Consider the following 15,786-nt stretch of genomic DNA (forward strand, 5'->3'; position numbering starts at 1 on the left):
CAGGCCCTTCCAGGCCTCCCGTCCCATCTCATATGACCATGAAGCTCTGTGGGTAACTGACCGACCCAGGGACCCTAGGAAGTCACGAGTGACACATGAAAAGGCCCCCACGTCAGTAGACACGGTGGCAAGTGCACAGGGGGTCCTAGAGCCTTACATCTCCAGACCGACCCTCCAGGACGCCCTCATGGTGGCTCCTGCCCCCTGTCCAGTGCCTCGTGGAACCCCAGGCAATCCTCCCCGCAGCGACCAACTGCAAAGGAGGGTCCCCAGGGAGGAAGGAGGCTTCCCAGCAGGGCAGGGACTCAAGGTGGACCCGGAGGCCCTTGTAGTACAGCATCCACACAGGGCTCTGCTCTCAGCCCCCGCCTGTCCGACATGGAGCTGTCAACAGCTGAGGACAGAAAGACAGACCACAAGCTGATTGGACTGACAGCTCGCGGCCAGGGGCCCGGAAGCCAGCCTACAGCAAGGGACTGGAAGGGGCAGGGGCATGAAGGACAAGAGCCAGCTCCGGTGACTGGAGCAACGGCCACGCCAGGCGGAGAGGAGGGAGAGAAGGCAAGAGGCGAGCGTGTGCGGCCCCCACACCCGTCGGCTCTCCAGCGAGGCCAGTGTAGTGCGCCAGCCTGGGAAGGGCGGGCCACGTCCTTGGGCAGAGGGCACAGCCATCGGTGGGGCAGCCTGCCCCCCCCCAGCCCCTCGCAGCCCCTGCCTGGGCGGCTGGTGAGCTTCTTCAGCGAGGACCCACAGCGATGAGAAGCCTCACCTGCCCTCACCTCTCAGGGCAGCTCACGCCTGCAGAACGATCCTCCCCCCAACAGCGTGAGGCCCGGGCCAGCTGGCTCTGCAGCAGGCCCCCCCGAGTCCCTGGTCCTTGCCACCCCCACCGGGGCAGCTGCGAGGCCCGCTGGCAAAGGGAGCCGTTGCTCTTTATGTCAAAATATAAACAGCCATTTGTGCATTTGTTCAATAACTGATTTCTGAGCACCCACTCTGTGCCAGACCAGGCCCAGGAGACCCAGCATGCATGTGACAAAGAGCAAACCATGTCAGCGTGAACAATCCTGGCCCTGTCCAAAGTGCTGTGACTGTTTGGGGGGCTCTGGGCAAGCCACCCCCCACCTCCGGTGGCAGCTGGACTCAGCGCTCACGAAGCATCAGGCACTGGTCACAGCCACTGCACTCCCTGCCTCCAAGTCGGGGGGCTCTCCCGAGAAATATGTCCTCGTGTGCTGGCACGTCCACGCTCTCAGGGGGTCCTACACTCCCTGAATGCAATTCATGGATAATGCTCACAGCTTCTGTGGAGCATTTGCTTTACATCTTTACACTTTTTAGAACTTGATATCAATCCACTTTCATTCTCATATCTCCACAAAGAACATACACTCTGTTATTATGTCCATGTCACAGATGAGGAAACTGAGGCAACGAGAAGGCACACAGTGGGCAGCAGAGTGGGGCCAGACCCCGGACAGTGCAGCACTAGGCTTCTTGTTCTCAAACCACCACCCTGGACTCACCTGGATCCAGCAGAAGCTCCAGGGAAGCAACCCCAGACCTTGGCTTTCCTCTCTCCCAGATGGATGCCCAGAACACTCTGGGACCCCGGGTCACCACGCTCCGACCACGGCCCACAGGCCATTCACCCTCCCCTGGACTTGCCCTGCAGAGGCCAACAGGGCCAAGCTTGGAGCCGCAGGACAAGATGTGACTTCTTTCATGAAACATCCCAGGTCAATAACAACATTGCAAGCCCACCCATCACTCTGACTGGCAAACAAACTACCGGTCCAAGATTGGGCTCTCGGGATCACACTGGCCTGCTCCGCAGCCTGGAAGGGGAAGGGGCCGCTCACCAACTCCTCAGCACCCAGACACCAAGCACAGGGACAAGGGAGCAGCCCAGCAGCAGCTGGAGGAAAAGACGTTTAGTGGGCCCCTGCTATCTCCCAGCTCCTAAACGCTGTCACTGACACACTGCACTCAGAGTCAACTACCAGGTATCGCCCTGTGCCCAGTGCCAGGGAGGCAGAGGACAGTGTGAGCTATGGGATCCCCACCGGTGCAGGGCAGCCCAGTCAGTGCTGCTGCTCACGGGTGGGGGGAAGTCAGGCCTGAGAGGGACAGGGAGGGCGGCGATGACAGCAATCTGGGCCAGAGAAGCCACAGAGGCGCACACACACGTGCCAAAGTGCAGCAGCCACGCACCCCTCACTCCTGAGACCAGAACCACCAAGTGAAACTCTACCCCTGACTCAGGCTCTGGGGCCAAGCAAGCTTTGGCTGCAGTGCTGCCTTTCCCCTTCGCCACGGCAACACGGCGCCCGCACACAGCATGCAGCAGGCAGGGAGGCATCACTGTTCATCTCCACTCTCAGCACTGGCCAGAGTGATGGGGGGGAAGGGTCACGACATCTTCCACTTACTCTCAAATGGTTCAGAAAACAACCACGTGTGCACCTGCATATATACACACGTGCACACGTACACACATGCCCTCAGGGCGGGGAGAGTGCGGGTAAGGCAGATGAGGCAATATGCTAACAGGGAGGTCTGGGCAGAGGATGCGCAGGGCTCTTTGCACTAACTTTCTCCCTGCAACTCTTCTGTAAGTATGAAACCATTCCCCAGCAAAATATTTCTTTATAAAAAAAAAAAAGAACAAATCATTAGCTAGTGAGATTGGAAAGTCTATTATGCTACTTTCCAAGTAAAAAGAATCCAAGTGTTAGGCCCAAAGCCCCATCTGTCACCAGGACAAGCTCGGCAGTGCTGTGGGTTGGGGCTGAGCAGGGGCTCCAAACTCGGGAGGCGCCTGGCAAGCCCCGGGCAGACTCCACTTTCCAGCTCCGTCTGTGAGCTCTGGCCACATCTGCTTGTGAAATATCTCCCCTCTTCCTGTTCACTAACCCATGTGCCGCTCCAGAGGCCACAGGCGCTGGCTGGCTCACTGAGGATTTGTCAGTTCGGCACAGCCAGCAGGAGGGGTCCCGAGTGGCATAGGGGACAGAACCCTGAACTAGGAGCCAGCCCACCACACACACCCTGGTCTGTGCCCCAGCTCTGCTGCTCCTCAGCTGTGTGACCTCATGCTCATCACTGGCCTCTCCCAGCCAGCTTCCCAGAAGCACAAGGAAGACAGCGTCCCCTATCAGGCCAAACAGGTGAAAACAAGCTCTTCCAGAACTGCGGCCTCAGCTCACTCAGTGAAGGCAAGTACATGGTGGGGTCATCCTGGATGGAGCTGTGGCCAAAACCATGGCAGGATTTCCTTTCGTAACTGAAGCTAGAAAAACACGGTTTTAGAAAGAACACTTGATGCTGCATTCCCTGAGAATGGGATGCAGATGGAGAAAGGTCACTGCGATGGTATCGCTGTCGGTGGCCCCCAAATGCCCCTCCATGTTTGTCACCCCTCGAAGAGGTCCCCACCCTTTTTTTCTCACCACAGTCCCAGAGTATACAACACAAACCACTGTCATTCATGATGCCTGATCACAGCAGGGACCTGAGAAGAGGGCTGGTTCTACCCCACAGATCAGAGTATTCAGATGGAAAAAGTTCTGCACCCTCACCTGGAGAAACACTGGGTGGATCAGGGGAACAGAGGTGGCCTGGGGGTCCACAGCTGGGGTTAAGGACAGACAGGGCAGGACATAGACAGCTGGAAGGGAGAGAGCCAAGGGTGCATGATGGCAGACAGACCAGACTTCTAGGACTGAAACCTCATCCCAGCCACCTGGTGTCATGAGTTCTGTTTCATTTCCCCCATCTGTAAAATGGAGGTAGCAACAGTATCTAACCCACAGGGACCACCTGAGAGCCCCTGGCATATAACGCATCCTCAATCAACCAAGATCAAACATGCATTTAAAAGACATTGTGGGGACTTCCCTGGTGGCGCAGTGGTTAAAAATCTGCCTGCCAATGCAGGGGACACGGGTTCGAGCCCTGGCCTAGGAAGATCCCATATGCCGCGGAGCAACTAAGCCCGTGTGCCACAACTACTGAGCCTGCGCTCTAGAGCCCATGAGCCACAACTACTGAGCCCAAGTGCCACAACTACTGAAGCCCACATGCCTAAAGCCTGTGCTCCACAATAGAAGCCACCACAATGAGAAGCCCATGCACCGCAACGAACACTAGCCCCTGCTCACCGCAACTAGAGAAAGCCCGCGCACAGCAACAAAGACCCAACACAGCCAAATAAATAAATAAATAAATAAAATAAAAAATAAAAGACATTGTGGCAGAAGGTCAAGTTCAGCACTTTCCTGTTGCCCCACTCTGTGAAAGGCCTCACACCCTAGCCTGCATCAGGGGAGCCAAAAGTGCTCCACCTGGCAGAAAGCCTCCTGGGAAGCAGGTCTGCCTGGTTCCCTCCTCACACCCCAGTGTGGGTCTAAGCCAGGACTCTGAGAAAAAGCATGCAGACTAAGACCAGAAAAGCCCCCCTCCCAGGCGCCAGCCAGCAGACCCCTACCTGGAAGGACACAGCACATACAGGTAACCAAGGAGAACATCTGACCCAGAGTGAGACCCACCTTGCTGCTCAACCAAAAGCAGGGAGCCAGTTGGAGCCCCCCAGGTTTTGCAGGGCAACTCAAGACACCACCAGGGGCTGCTGCAAAGTTCTGATGTGGGGAGTCATGGAATGAATAGTATAACTTTGCTCCCTCAACCAGAGCCACCCCCTGCCCCAACTCAGAGCTGAGTGTGAGGCCTCCTGAAGCCCCCCCTGCTTTGCAGGGGCACACGGTTAGCCACCTCTGCCGCTACCTCATCTCTGCTTCCACACCTGAAGAGCACTCCTACAGGGAGGGTATATTCTCTTCATTTGAGCATCCCTAGTGATGGGCAGGTGGGGAGCCACGCCAAGACACTTTCTGAATTGCTGCTGGCCAGCTGGCAGGATATGTGGACAGATGGAAAAGGAGTTGGGGACATCAGTCACATCCATCCACCCAGGGAGGAGATGCTGGACCCGGAACCAGAGACACCCCGAGAAAGACATGTATGACGTGTGGCTTCACCCCTCAGAGTCCACTGACATAATGTGCAAAATCGGGACCCAGAAGTCAGACGGGATGACTCTCACTTCTCCACAGGTACAAACATGTTTTCTAAAGAACGTAATCACAAGAGCCCACAAATCCATTGGCTCTGGTCCCCAAGAGCCCATACAGCACTCTCCTCCACAAGTGCTGGCTTCCGTTCCTACCGGGGCCACCCCACAACCAGTCACCCCACCGTCCAGAGAAGCATCGCTGGACACTCCAGCTGAGTGTGGGCCAGGGTCCTGGTTACCAAGTGGACACTGGGGAGGAGGCAGAGCACTCCGTACAGATGGCAGAGGCAGCAAGAGGTGCAGCGTGCCCAGGCAGGAGCCTGACTGGGAAGCCTGCACACCGCTGTGCTCCCCTGCCTGCTGTACACACCCAGGTCTTAACAGCACCCACACAAGGAGCCCTGGACACTTCTGCCTTCATGGGCCCCTTCCAACATTTAAAAAAAAAAATCAAGAACCACACTTTTCAACTGCACCGATATATAAACTAATGTATTTATATGTGCATGTTAACAGTATTTCCTTCAACCTGAAAGTTTAGGGCTTTTTCCTGCTGACTGTAAAAGAATACATTTTTACAGCCCACCAAAATCACCTTGGATCCCCGGCCTCCTGTGCCTGACAGATAAATCGGCCCTGCATTTGGGGTCTTGATTTCTCGCTGGAGGAGGAGGTACATCAAAAAGAGATAAGGATCGTCCAGGACCTTCTGCTGCCGCGATCCCAATTCCCCACCACAGGCTTCCTTCAGAAAACGCAAGCCCCCGGGGGCTCCAAAAGCATCTGAGAGTCACAGACCAGGAGCACCCCCGGTGCCCGGCTCGGCGGCTCCCGGGCCGAGCGACCGTGACCAGCCAGGGGCTTCCAGGTGCCCCGAGCCGCCCCCTCGGCCCCCGGCCTGACCCCCATTGCTCCCGCTCCGTCGACCGCCGAGCGCAAAGTGAGGGCCCGGCGAGGTAGGGGTCCCAGCGCCCCCGCCCCCCACCCCGCCCGCGCCCCCGCCCCCACCACTGCGCACCTGGCCGCAGCGGCTCGGTGACCGTGAGCACCAGCAGGAAGAGCAGGAGGAAAGCACCGCTGTCTGCCTTGGGCACCATTTATCCTCCGTTCATCGTCCCCGGGGCGGCCGCGCGACCCCGCGGGGAGGCCGGGCCAGGCCGGGCCGAGGGTCGGGCCGGGCCGGGGCCAGGCGAGGACGCTGCGGGAGGAGGATCCAGGGGCCGCGAACAGGCGCGCGCTCCGACTCTGGCCCCGCGCAAGATGGCGGCCGTCTTGCTCGGTCCGCACCGCCCCGCCCCCGCCCGCGCCGCCCGCGCCGGCCAATGAGCGCCGGGAGGGGGTGGGGCCTGCGTGTTCCCCATGCGCAGTGGCCGGAAGGGGCGGGGCCCAAGGGCGGGGCGGTGGCTGAGGGGTGGGCCCTTCGGGGGCGGAACTACGAGGAGTCAAAGGTGCCATTGGCTGAGCAGAGAGGAAAGGCTCGTGGGCGGAGCGTCAGCGGCGGGGCCTCCGAAGGGCCCCGCAGAGCCCGGGCGGCGGGGCCGAGATGACAGACACGGAAGGGGCGGGGCGTGGAGGGGCAGGGGCGGTCCTGGGGCGGGGCCTGAAGGGAGGGGCGGGGCCTGAAGGGAGGGGCGGGGCGCACAGGAGCCGGTGGGCGGGGTGGGGATGGGCACCGGGTGAAGAGGGCCCTGGGAGACCTAGCGTCTTAACATCTCGTGCACCTGCAGCCCCAGGTCCGGTCAGTGGCCCAAGAGTGCGCCCCAAAGTCGTCTTTTAAAGGCCGAACCGCTGCGGAGAGGGATGAGGAAAACTGGAGGGACCCGGCCTAACCCTGAGGAGGTTCCGGAGGTGGTTCCACCTCGTGAGGAACACGCAGGTGTGGCTTCACCGGCACATACAACTGAAACGTTTCAAACGGATGAGGGGGTAGCCTCAAGGAGGGTCACACAAGGAGAGCTGCCAGGGAAGCCCAGATTCTAGAGACGGAGCAAAGCCCCCTGTGGAGGAACGGCGCTGCCCGCACAGCGGGGACAGGAGGACGCAGCACAGCTGCCGCCACAGCAGGCCCGTCTGCACGGAGGGAAGCCGCCAGGGACAGCGCTGCGAGCGCTGACCGCACACCTGTCACCATGGGAGGGTACACAGTAGGCGGGGTGTCCCTGACGAGAGAGGAGCAAGTCCTCCAAAGGAAGGACCACCAGCTGCGCACACAAGTGCTTACCCAGGGTGTCAGGGTGGGGAAGAGGGTGGGGAAGAGGGTGGGGAAAAGGGTGGGGATGGAAGCAGAGAAAAGGGGGAGGGCCAAGGCTGGTGGGCACCCAGCCCAGCCCTGCCCACCTCCAGCCCACCAAATCACTCTCCAGGAGCAGTCACCCCAAGCCCCTTCAGGGCATGGTCCTCCCGAGCATCCCAGGATTCCAGCCTGTGACATTCAGGGTCATCTGAGAGAGGCACCCACTCCCTCTGGACGGATATGGCCAAAGTCAACCCCAAGGCTAGGCCAGACCTGCCCACTCCTGTCCCCTCAGGGCGTGGCACACAACAGGGGCCCACAGCAGAGGGGCCCCACTGCTGGTGGAAACGGCGATCACTGTCCAACGCTGCCCTGTTAGCACATCCTCAGGGAGCATTCCCGGGAGAAGCTGCTGCACTGAGAGGAGTCCAGGCCCACCTTCTGCCCCCAGTCCCAGATCTGCCCTGGGAGCCCAGCCAGGGCTATGGATGGTCAGACCCCCAGGAGGGCACTCACAGCCAAGAGCAGAAACCCTTGCCGGTTGTACCCTACAGAGCTGGCCAGCAAAGGTTCGGATGAGGAGAGCAGCACAGGAAAGTGAAAAGTCCAGCAGACCACATAGCAAGCGGGCAGAGCCCCAGCTTCCTAAACTGCATTGACCACTGGGCCAGGATCCTTGCCCCTCCTGACCCACCTCCCCCTTCTCGGCCTTGCTGTGCAGCCAGCAGGCTGCCTGTGTGGACATTATCAAGGGCTTTTAGGGCTGCAGGGAGGGAGAAGAGGTCAGGGACGTTCCCCCCCACCCCGTGGGGTCCTGTGGCCTCCACCTGAGATCACTGCTTCTGTCAAGGCGGCCCTCCCTGTACTCCTCTTCCCGGGTCCCAGCGACCACCCTTCTTCCAGCAGGGTTCTCTACACTCTGCTCCATGTTGGTAAATCATCCCCTTGTTAAACCCTCCTCAGACAGTCCTAACTTGAGTGTCTCTCCTGTTTCCTGCTGAGACCCAGAGTGATGGGACTGCCTGCCCTGGATTTCCAGGGGTACCTCGGGTTGCAGAAATAAACCCGCCACTCCACCAGCAGGTCTGGCTCTGGTTTGGAGGCTTGGGCTGACCGATGCACTCCCCACATCCCCCTCCTACCTTGGGTCCCAGCCGAGGATGAGGCCATGCTCCGCTGGCCTTCTGTCTGCTGCAGCCCACTGGCCAGCCTTCCAGGGTTCCGAGTCTTAGTGGTTCAGGCCAGAGCCTCATTCCCCAGGGCAGTCCTCCTTTATGACTTCACCCACTGAAGTCACCAGGGAGACAATGCCGAATGTTCCACCCCAGAGTCTTGGCCTCTAGGAGGCAGGCCAGAGGACTCTCTGTCCACAGTGTAAATGAGGACGCCGCTGGCCCATGTCCTGCAGGGATGTAGAGGGCAGCCTCAGGGGCACTGGGTGCTCCCAGCACCATGGATGATGCTGCCGTCCTCAAGCGACGAGGCTACATCATGGGAATCAATTTGGGAGAGGGCTCGTATGCTAAAGTCAAATCTGCTTACTCTGAGCGCCTGAAGTTCAACGTGGCGGTCAAGATCATCGACCGCAAGAAAGCCCCCACAGACTTCCTGGAGAAATTCCTTCCCCGGGAAATTGAGATTCTGGCCATGCTAAACCACCGCTCCATCATCAAGACCTACGAGATCTTTGAGACCTCCGACGGCAAGGTCTACATCGTCATGGAGCTCGGGGTCCAGGGCGACCTCCTTGAGTTCATCAAGACCCGGGGGTCCCTGCAGGAAGACGATGCGCGCAAGAAGTTCCACCAGCTGTCCTCAGCCATCAAGTACTGCCACGACCTGGATGTTGTCCACCGAGACCTCAAGTGTGAGAACCTTCTCCTCGACAAAGATTTCAACATCAAGCTGTCTGACTTTGGCTTCTCCAAGCACTGCCGGCGGGATGACAGCGGCCGACTGACACTGAGCAAGACCTTCTGTGGGTCGGCGGCGTACGCGGCCCCCGAGGTGCTTCAGGGCATCCCCTACCAGCCCAAGGTGTATGACATCTGGAGCCTAGGCGTGATTCTCTACATCATGGTCTGCGGCTCCATGCCGTATGACGACTCCAACATCAAGAAGATGCTGCGCATCCAGAAGGAGCATCGCGTCAACTTCCCGCGCTCTAAGCACCTGACGGGCGAGTGCAAGGACCTCATCTACCGCATGCTGCAGCCGGACGTCAACCGGCGGCTGCACATCGATGAGATCCTCAGCCACTGCTGGGTGCAGGCCAAGGCCTGGGGCCTGTCCTCTGCAGCCATCAACAAGGAGGGGGAGAGCTCTCGGGCCACCGAGCACCCGTGGACTCCTGAGCCCAGCTCCGACAAGAAGTCTGCCACCAAGCTGGAGACCCGGGAAGAGGCCCGGCCCAACGCCTGGGCGGAGACAAGACCCGAGGAGGAGGCACTGGCAGTGCAGGTGTCGAAGCAGTCAGAGGCCATGGGCCTCACCAGCAAACAGCCCAGCAAGGAGATCAAGGAAGGGGCCCCCCAGCAGCCTTCAGAGACACACATCTAGTCAGCTCTCGCGGCCCAGGGAGCCGGCAGAAAATGAGTTAGAGTTCATGGCCTCAAGCCTGAGCTCCAAAGAAGCCAAGGGACAAGCCGAGAAGGAAGACAGTCCCAGATGAGCCGCTATTTTCGTCAGTTTCTTCCCCCTCCCTTTGACCTTGGTAACTCATGTGGCTAAAGAAGCAATAAATCGCTATATTACTGCAGACCCCGAGGTCGGTGTCTTTGCCCTGCGGGCTTTGGTCGCCCAGGGAGAGGATCCTGCACTCCCCCCGCCCCAACTCTCAGACCGCGCTGCGCTTCACCTCCCCCTTGGGAAAACACAGCCCTGTGTGCCCAGCCCTGACCATGACCTCAGGCCCTGGACCGGAGCAAAGCTAAGTAAGGAAGACATTGCTTCAAGAGGGAGGCCCATGAGTGTGATGCTGGTCTGGAGAGGAGCACGAAGAGCAGGTGGCTGCGGGCAGAGGAGGGCTGGGAGGCGGGGGCCTTCCCCACGGGGCCTGGGTCCTCAACAGCCCCACAAGGCTGCCGGTGGGGAGAACCTGTAGAGGCAGGCAGACCAGCCTCCCTCGAGCCCCTCCCCGTGGGCAGCTCTTTCTGCTCTGGCTCCAGGGTCCCCCATGTCCTGCCAGCACCCAGTTCCCGACAGCGCCCTGAGTCATGCCGCCTCATGGGCATCCCCTGGCAGCAGGGGCCCTGCTACATGGCCAGCCCCTCTCCAGCCTGCATGTCCCTCAGTCACTGTGTGGTCTGAACACATCTTGTTCCCCTCTGGTCCCAGTCTCTCCCAGGGGTGATGCTCCTGCCAAAGCAGATAAGTGGACACTGGCGAGCAGGAGGGCACAGGCGTCCTCGCACGCGTGCCCGGCCTGCGGCCATGATATCTGCAGAGGGAGCAGGCCCGCGTGCGCATCGCCGGCTGCTGGGCACTGCGGGGCCCGCCGTGCCGGTTCTCACGCTGTCCTCACCCTGGCTATGCCACGGCAGCTGCTTTCTCCTCCTGATCTGCACGTGCGCCTGACAACCTCGCATGGACCTGTGGGTTTAACACACCAAGAGAACAAGAGCCTTCAGGCTCGCCTCTCCTCCCGCCCCTGCTGGTGTCTTGGGAGACGTGAGGTCCAGTGAGTGCCCCAGACGTGGCCTCTGCCTGACTCCTCCGTCTCCCCACAGCCACCTCCACACATCCTGTGTCCCCAGAGCTGTGCATCCCCATGTGTCAAGGCTCAGCCACCACCTAGGCCCCTGTCCTTGTTCTCCCATCGCCGCCCACGGTGGCCAGAGCCCTCCTTCTGCACCCAGTCTGGCTCCCACTGCCTGCGGGAAGGATCCCCACACCTAGCCCTTGAGGTCCTCCCAGGTCTGGCCTCTTGGCCTCCCAGCCCCCTGCCATGTGCCATAGCCCTACTTGTGGACGCATCCCTGCAGCCCTGCCCATCTCTCCAGGTTTGGCCAAGGGGCCACGGCCTCCACACACAAAGCCTTCTGGGGGCTTCTGCCAGGGCAGGCCTATGAGTGCCCAGGGCCTAGGACAGAACCGCTGCAGAGTAGTCCCGGAGGACCCGGGAGCCCAGAGTCACACAGCTCGCCTAGCAGTAGAGTGGAATTCCAGAGCCCATGGGGCCAGCGGGGGTGGGGACGTCCCAGGAGGCTTGTGAACCTCCTCCGTCATCAGTGAGGTCATTGGGGCAGAGGGCAGCGCGATGCAAGGGGGCCTGGGAGCGACTCATTGCAGCCCAGCCCGGAGGCAAGCCTGGGCAGGAGGGACCTCAGGAAGGTGCACCTACTGTGTGCTTTACAGGTGGGGAGATGGCTCAGAGAGGGTGGGGCGACTGCCAGAAATCACACAGTGCGGAGCAGAGGCCCAGGTGCGTGATGCCGGGTGGCCTTAGATGCTGGGCTACTCCTGTGAGCTATTCCACTGCACATGGCCTGGGCTTAGACCCTTTCAGCCCCTTGATCCTGAAGCTTTAGGATCAAGACCCTCAATGTGGCCTCTGTGCTCCCTCCCGCCCCCGCATGCTGTCACCATGCATGACCTCACCACGCTGATGCGCTGACCATCACACGAACTGCAGTCCCCGTCCTCCTCCGTGTGGCCTGACCTCAGACCTCAGCCTTCCAGCCTCCCTGAGTCCAGTCCCAGCTCTCTGACCTCACAGCTCCATATATCTGTGTCACGGCCCAGCCGCAGGGCATTCATACTGTGGGTGACACTGAACCTCCCTGGCCTCCGGGCTCAAAAAAAGCAAGGTTCTGTTCATGTCATCCAGGGCCTGAGGCTGACCCTCGAATGCCATGGAGCGGAGAAATAGAGGCCAAAGCTCCGCGGGGGGCGTCCCAGGGTCTGCAGGTCTGGGACCCACAGGCCCGTAGCCAGGAGAACCCTGAGCCCCCATCCAGTCTAACATCCCCCCAACCCAGCGCACCAGCAGCCCCTGCCCCTGCGTGCACATCCTGGGCAGAGCCGCCCGCTCCACGCCTGGCAGGTCCGCTGGCCTGATGCTGGCACATGCCTCCTCCATCCATGTCCCCCAAGAACCAAGGAGGCCACACTGTCCTGGGCAAGGGTGGGTGTGGAGGAGCAGAACCCACAACAAAGGGGAAAGCAGGCGGTGGGGACGGCCAAGAGGGCAGACGTGCAGGGTGCCCCCGACAGAGACCTGGGGGCGAGGGAGACAGGTGGGGATGGTGCCTGGCTTCTGGGGCCTGACCTGGGGGCCTCGCAGCTGGCCCCTCTGTGACACAAAGGAGTGAAGTTCTGGTCATTTCTACCAAATCCCCCAGGAGAAAGGCAGGCATCAGGCCAGTCACTCCCGCTGGCATCTGGACCCGGCTGCCCTGCGCTGAGATCTTCCACACAGACCTCCTGCCAGGGAGCTCTCCACGCTCCAGGTGTGTCCATGCGCTGTGCTCCGGCCAGGACAACACACCTGCCGGCACCTGGGGGAGCCCTGCTGATCCCCTGCATGCGGGTTCCACAGTCACTCCCACCCACCCACCCACAAACAGGACTTCCTCTCCCCCAACCCCCGGAGAACTGAGCACACACACGGCACGCCTCCTGTCCTGGCAACGCACTACAGAGGACAGACAAGTGGACAGCAGGGCTTGTGAAACACCCGAGTAGATGCTACAGGAGGCCCCGTTTCCCAAAGCAAGAACAAAAGGGTTTCCACATTGTTTCCAGGGGCAAAGACAGTCTGAGATGCAAAGATGTGCCCTCCCAGGGTTCCAACAGCTCACAAAGGTCCCAGAGACATAATTCAGGATCCCCCCTCACCCAGGTGCTTGCTCTTCACTGTCAGTGCTAGGGGTGCTGCCGTCCCCCAAGACCCCTGGGACCGCAGCACCAAGGCTCCACCTGAGGCCCCGCCCATTCACTGGCCAACGCACCAGAACCCAGTCTCCCTCTGTTGCCGGTCCCCCTCCCCATGGGCCTGCCCGGTGCAGCCTCCCCGTGCCTGGCCACAGGCGCTAGCCTCTGCTCACCCCAAAGCCCCTTCCCTATGTGCTCTTCCAGGACCCATCTTAAAATGGGACTTGGGTTCTGGCTGCTCCTGCCCCGGGACCTGCAGCAGCTGTCCCCCCACCCTCTCCTCCACCTCCTCCTAACTCTGGGAATCAGCCATTCTCAGAACGGCCTTCCCTCCCCCACGCCCTTCCCTGCCTGGACCTATCACCACCACCACCCACCCCGGAACGTGCATCTGCCAGCCCACTGGGGACCGGGCCGCCGGGCTGGGCACTCACAGCCTCTGAGCTGCCCTCTGCCCCAAGCACGCCCTGCTCGCCGTCACAGCACTGACCCACCCCCACCCCACCCCCGCTACCTGGACAGCTGGTCTTGTCTCCCAGGTTTGGAACCACCACCAGCCCAGCCGGACCAGGGAAGTCCCTCCCCAGCACGGCAGGTTCCGAAGACACAGCCCCCGAGGGGGTGCTCATCACACCTCAAAGAAGGGTCAGGAAATTGGCCCTCGTGGGACAGAGGCCATTGCAGAGTCAGTCCCCACATCCAGGAGAGGGAAACGGGCGTGGGGCCCACAAGCTGGCTGGACCTGGGCGGTCCCCTGGGCCTGACTCGGGACAGTGCAGCACAGCGAGGAGGAAGAGCAGTGAGCGTCACCACAGTCCTGGGCGCCAGCTTCCTTCCAGCAGGCAGGGAGCAGCACTCCTGCCAGGCCAGCCTGACTTCCAGGGCTCCAGGGCCTGTCCCCGGCCAGTCCCCACTCCGGGCAGCCTGGCTTTATGACTTCACAGGCTGAAGTCATGTGGGGGACAATGCTGGGTGTTCCACACCTCCAAGTGCAGGCCCAGACCGGCCAGACGGCTTCCCACAGTGCAAACGAGGACAATGCCTGCTGGCCCAGGTGGGGAGGGGATGTAGAGGGCAGTGGCGCCAGACACTTCTGGCACCATGGATGATGCCGCAGTCCTAAGGAAGAAGGGTTACATCGTGGGCATCAACCTGGGCAAGGGCTCATATGCAAAAGTCAAATCCGCCTACTCCGAGCGCCTCAAGTTCAACGTGGCCGTCAAGATCATCGACCGCAAGAAGACGCCCATGGACTTTGTGGAGAGATTTCTTCCCCGGGAGATGGACATCCTGGCGACTGTCAATCACCGCTCCATCATCAAGACCTACGAGATCTTTGAGACCTGCGACGGCCGTATCTACATCATCATGGAGCTCGGAGTTCAGGGGGACCTACTCGAGTTCATCAAGTGCCGGGGGGCCCTGCACGAGGACATGGCACGCAAGATGTTCTGGCAGCTGTCCTCAGCCGTCAAGTACTGCCACAACCTGGACGTCGTCCACCGAGACCTCAAGTGTGAGAACCTTCTCCTTGACAAGGACTTCAACATCAAGCTGTCAGACTTCGGCTTCTCCAAGCGCTGCCTGCGGGACAGCAGTGGGCGCATCCTCCTCAGCAAGACCTTCTGTGGGTCGGCGGCATACGCGGCCCCCGAGGTGTTGCAGGGCATCCCCTACCAGCCCAAGGTGTATGACATCTGGAGCCTGGGCGTGATCCTCTACATCATGGTCTGTGGCTCCATGCCCTATGATGACTCGGACATCAAGAAGATGCTGCGCATCCAGAAGGAGCATCGCGTCAACTTCCCGCGCTCCAAGAACCTGACAGGCGAGTGCAAGGACCTTATCTACCGCATCCTGCAGCCGGACGTCAACCGGCGGCTGCACATCGACGAGATCCTCAGCCACTCATGGCTGCAGTCCCCCAAGCCCAAAGTCGTGTCTTTGGCCTCCTTCAAGAGGGAGGGTGAAGGCAAGTGCCAGGCTGAATGCAAACTGGACACCCAGCCGGGCTCGCGGCCCGAGCACCGGCCTGAGCACCAGCCCGACCACAAGCTGGGGGCCAAGACCCAGCACCAGCTGCTGGTGGTGCCCGAGAACGTGGACAGGATGGAGGACCGGCTGGCTGAGACCTCCAGGGCGAAGGACCATCACTTCACGTCTCCGGAGCCGAGGTGGGGAAGGCGAGCACCTAGCGGTGCGGAGGGCCTGGGGGGCATGGCGCGGTGAGCACCCCGTAAGCTAAGTAGGAGGTAGAAGCTGAAGAAGGCACAGGTGCAAGAACGAGTAAAATCCGTCAATTAAACCATTATTTTGATTACGTTCTATTAGCTTTCTTCCACTTAGTAGCAAAGACGTTAAATCCTGACCATCAAATAAACCACAGAGTGTATGCAGCAGAGAGGCCCGCGAGGAGTCATTTTCTCTAGGACTCAGCACTCCCCTCCCTGGGGCGCAGGGGATCTGGAGTGGGGGCCAGGCCTCATGGGCAAGGACTCCGCAGCCGCCCGCCTGCCAGGCCCCCACGTGCCTCCCCACCCTGCCCAGCCCCCACTCAGGCAGCCCTTCCTCAACACCCCCCTCTCCCTTCATTCCCGCAGTTGGG

General features: G+C 60.6%; 3 protein-coding genes across 9 annotated transcripts in view; 2 read left to right on the plus strand and 1 right to left on the minus strand.

The window, feature by feature from the left end:
* Positions 1-6,357, minus strand: part of DGCR2 (DiGeorge syndrome critical region gene 2) — a 70,784-nt gene extending 64,427 nt beyond the window's left edge. For 5 of the 7 annotated variants that reach the window (XM_089894835.1, XM_022551535.3, XM_089894832.1 and 2 more), the window contains exon 1: positions 6,093-6,356. In XM_089894835.1, coding sequence (XP_089750961.1) covers positions 6,093-6,171 — 79 coding nt within the window. In that variant the 5' untranslated portion in view covers positions 6,172-6,356. Of the gene's footprint in view, positions 1-6,092 lie in introns of all 7 variants that reach the window. The other 2 variants (XM_089894834.1, XM_089894836.1) reach the window with 1 other exon arrangement.
* Positions 6,358-7,320: 963 nt separating this feature from the next.
* On the plus strand, positions 7,321-10,858 carry TSSK1B (testis specific serine kinase 1B). The gene has a single exon (XM_022551481.3). It carries the CDS (start codon positions 8,760-8,762, stop codon positions 9,864-9,866), a length of 1,107 nt encoding a protein of 368 aa, XP_022407189.2. The 5' UTR covers positions 7,321-8,759; the 3' UTR covers positions 9,867-10,858.
* Positions 10,859-12,454: 1,596 nt separating this feature from the next.
* On the plus strand, positions 12,455-15,447 carry TSSK2 (testis specific serine kinase 2). The gene is given in 2 exon segments (XM_022551270.3): positions 12,455-15,332; positions 15,335-15,447. Coding segments are annotated over 2 exon segments (1,092 nt in total). The 5' UTR covers positions 12,455-14,282; the 3' UTR covers positions 15,377-15,447.
* Positions 15,448-15,786: the final 339 nt, after the last annotated feature.

The sequence above is a fragment of the Delphinapterus leucas genome, chromosome 14 (assembly GCF_059928025.1).
Source record: "Delphinapterus leucas isolate spDelLeu-1000000601 "Yukka" chromosome 14, BTC_Dleu_Yukka2, whole genome shotgun sequence".
Classification (NCBI taxonomy): domain Eukaryota; kingdom Metazoa; phylum Chordata; class Mammalia; order Artiodactyla; family Monodontidae; genus Delphinapterus; species Delphinapterus leucas.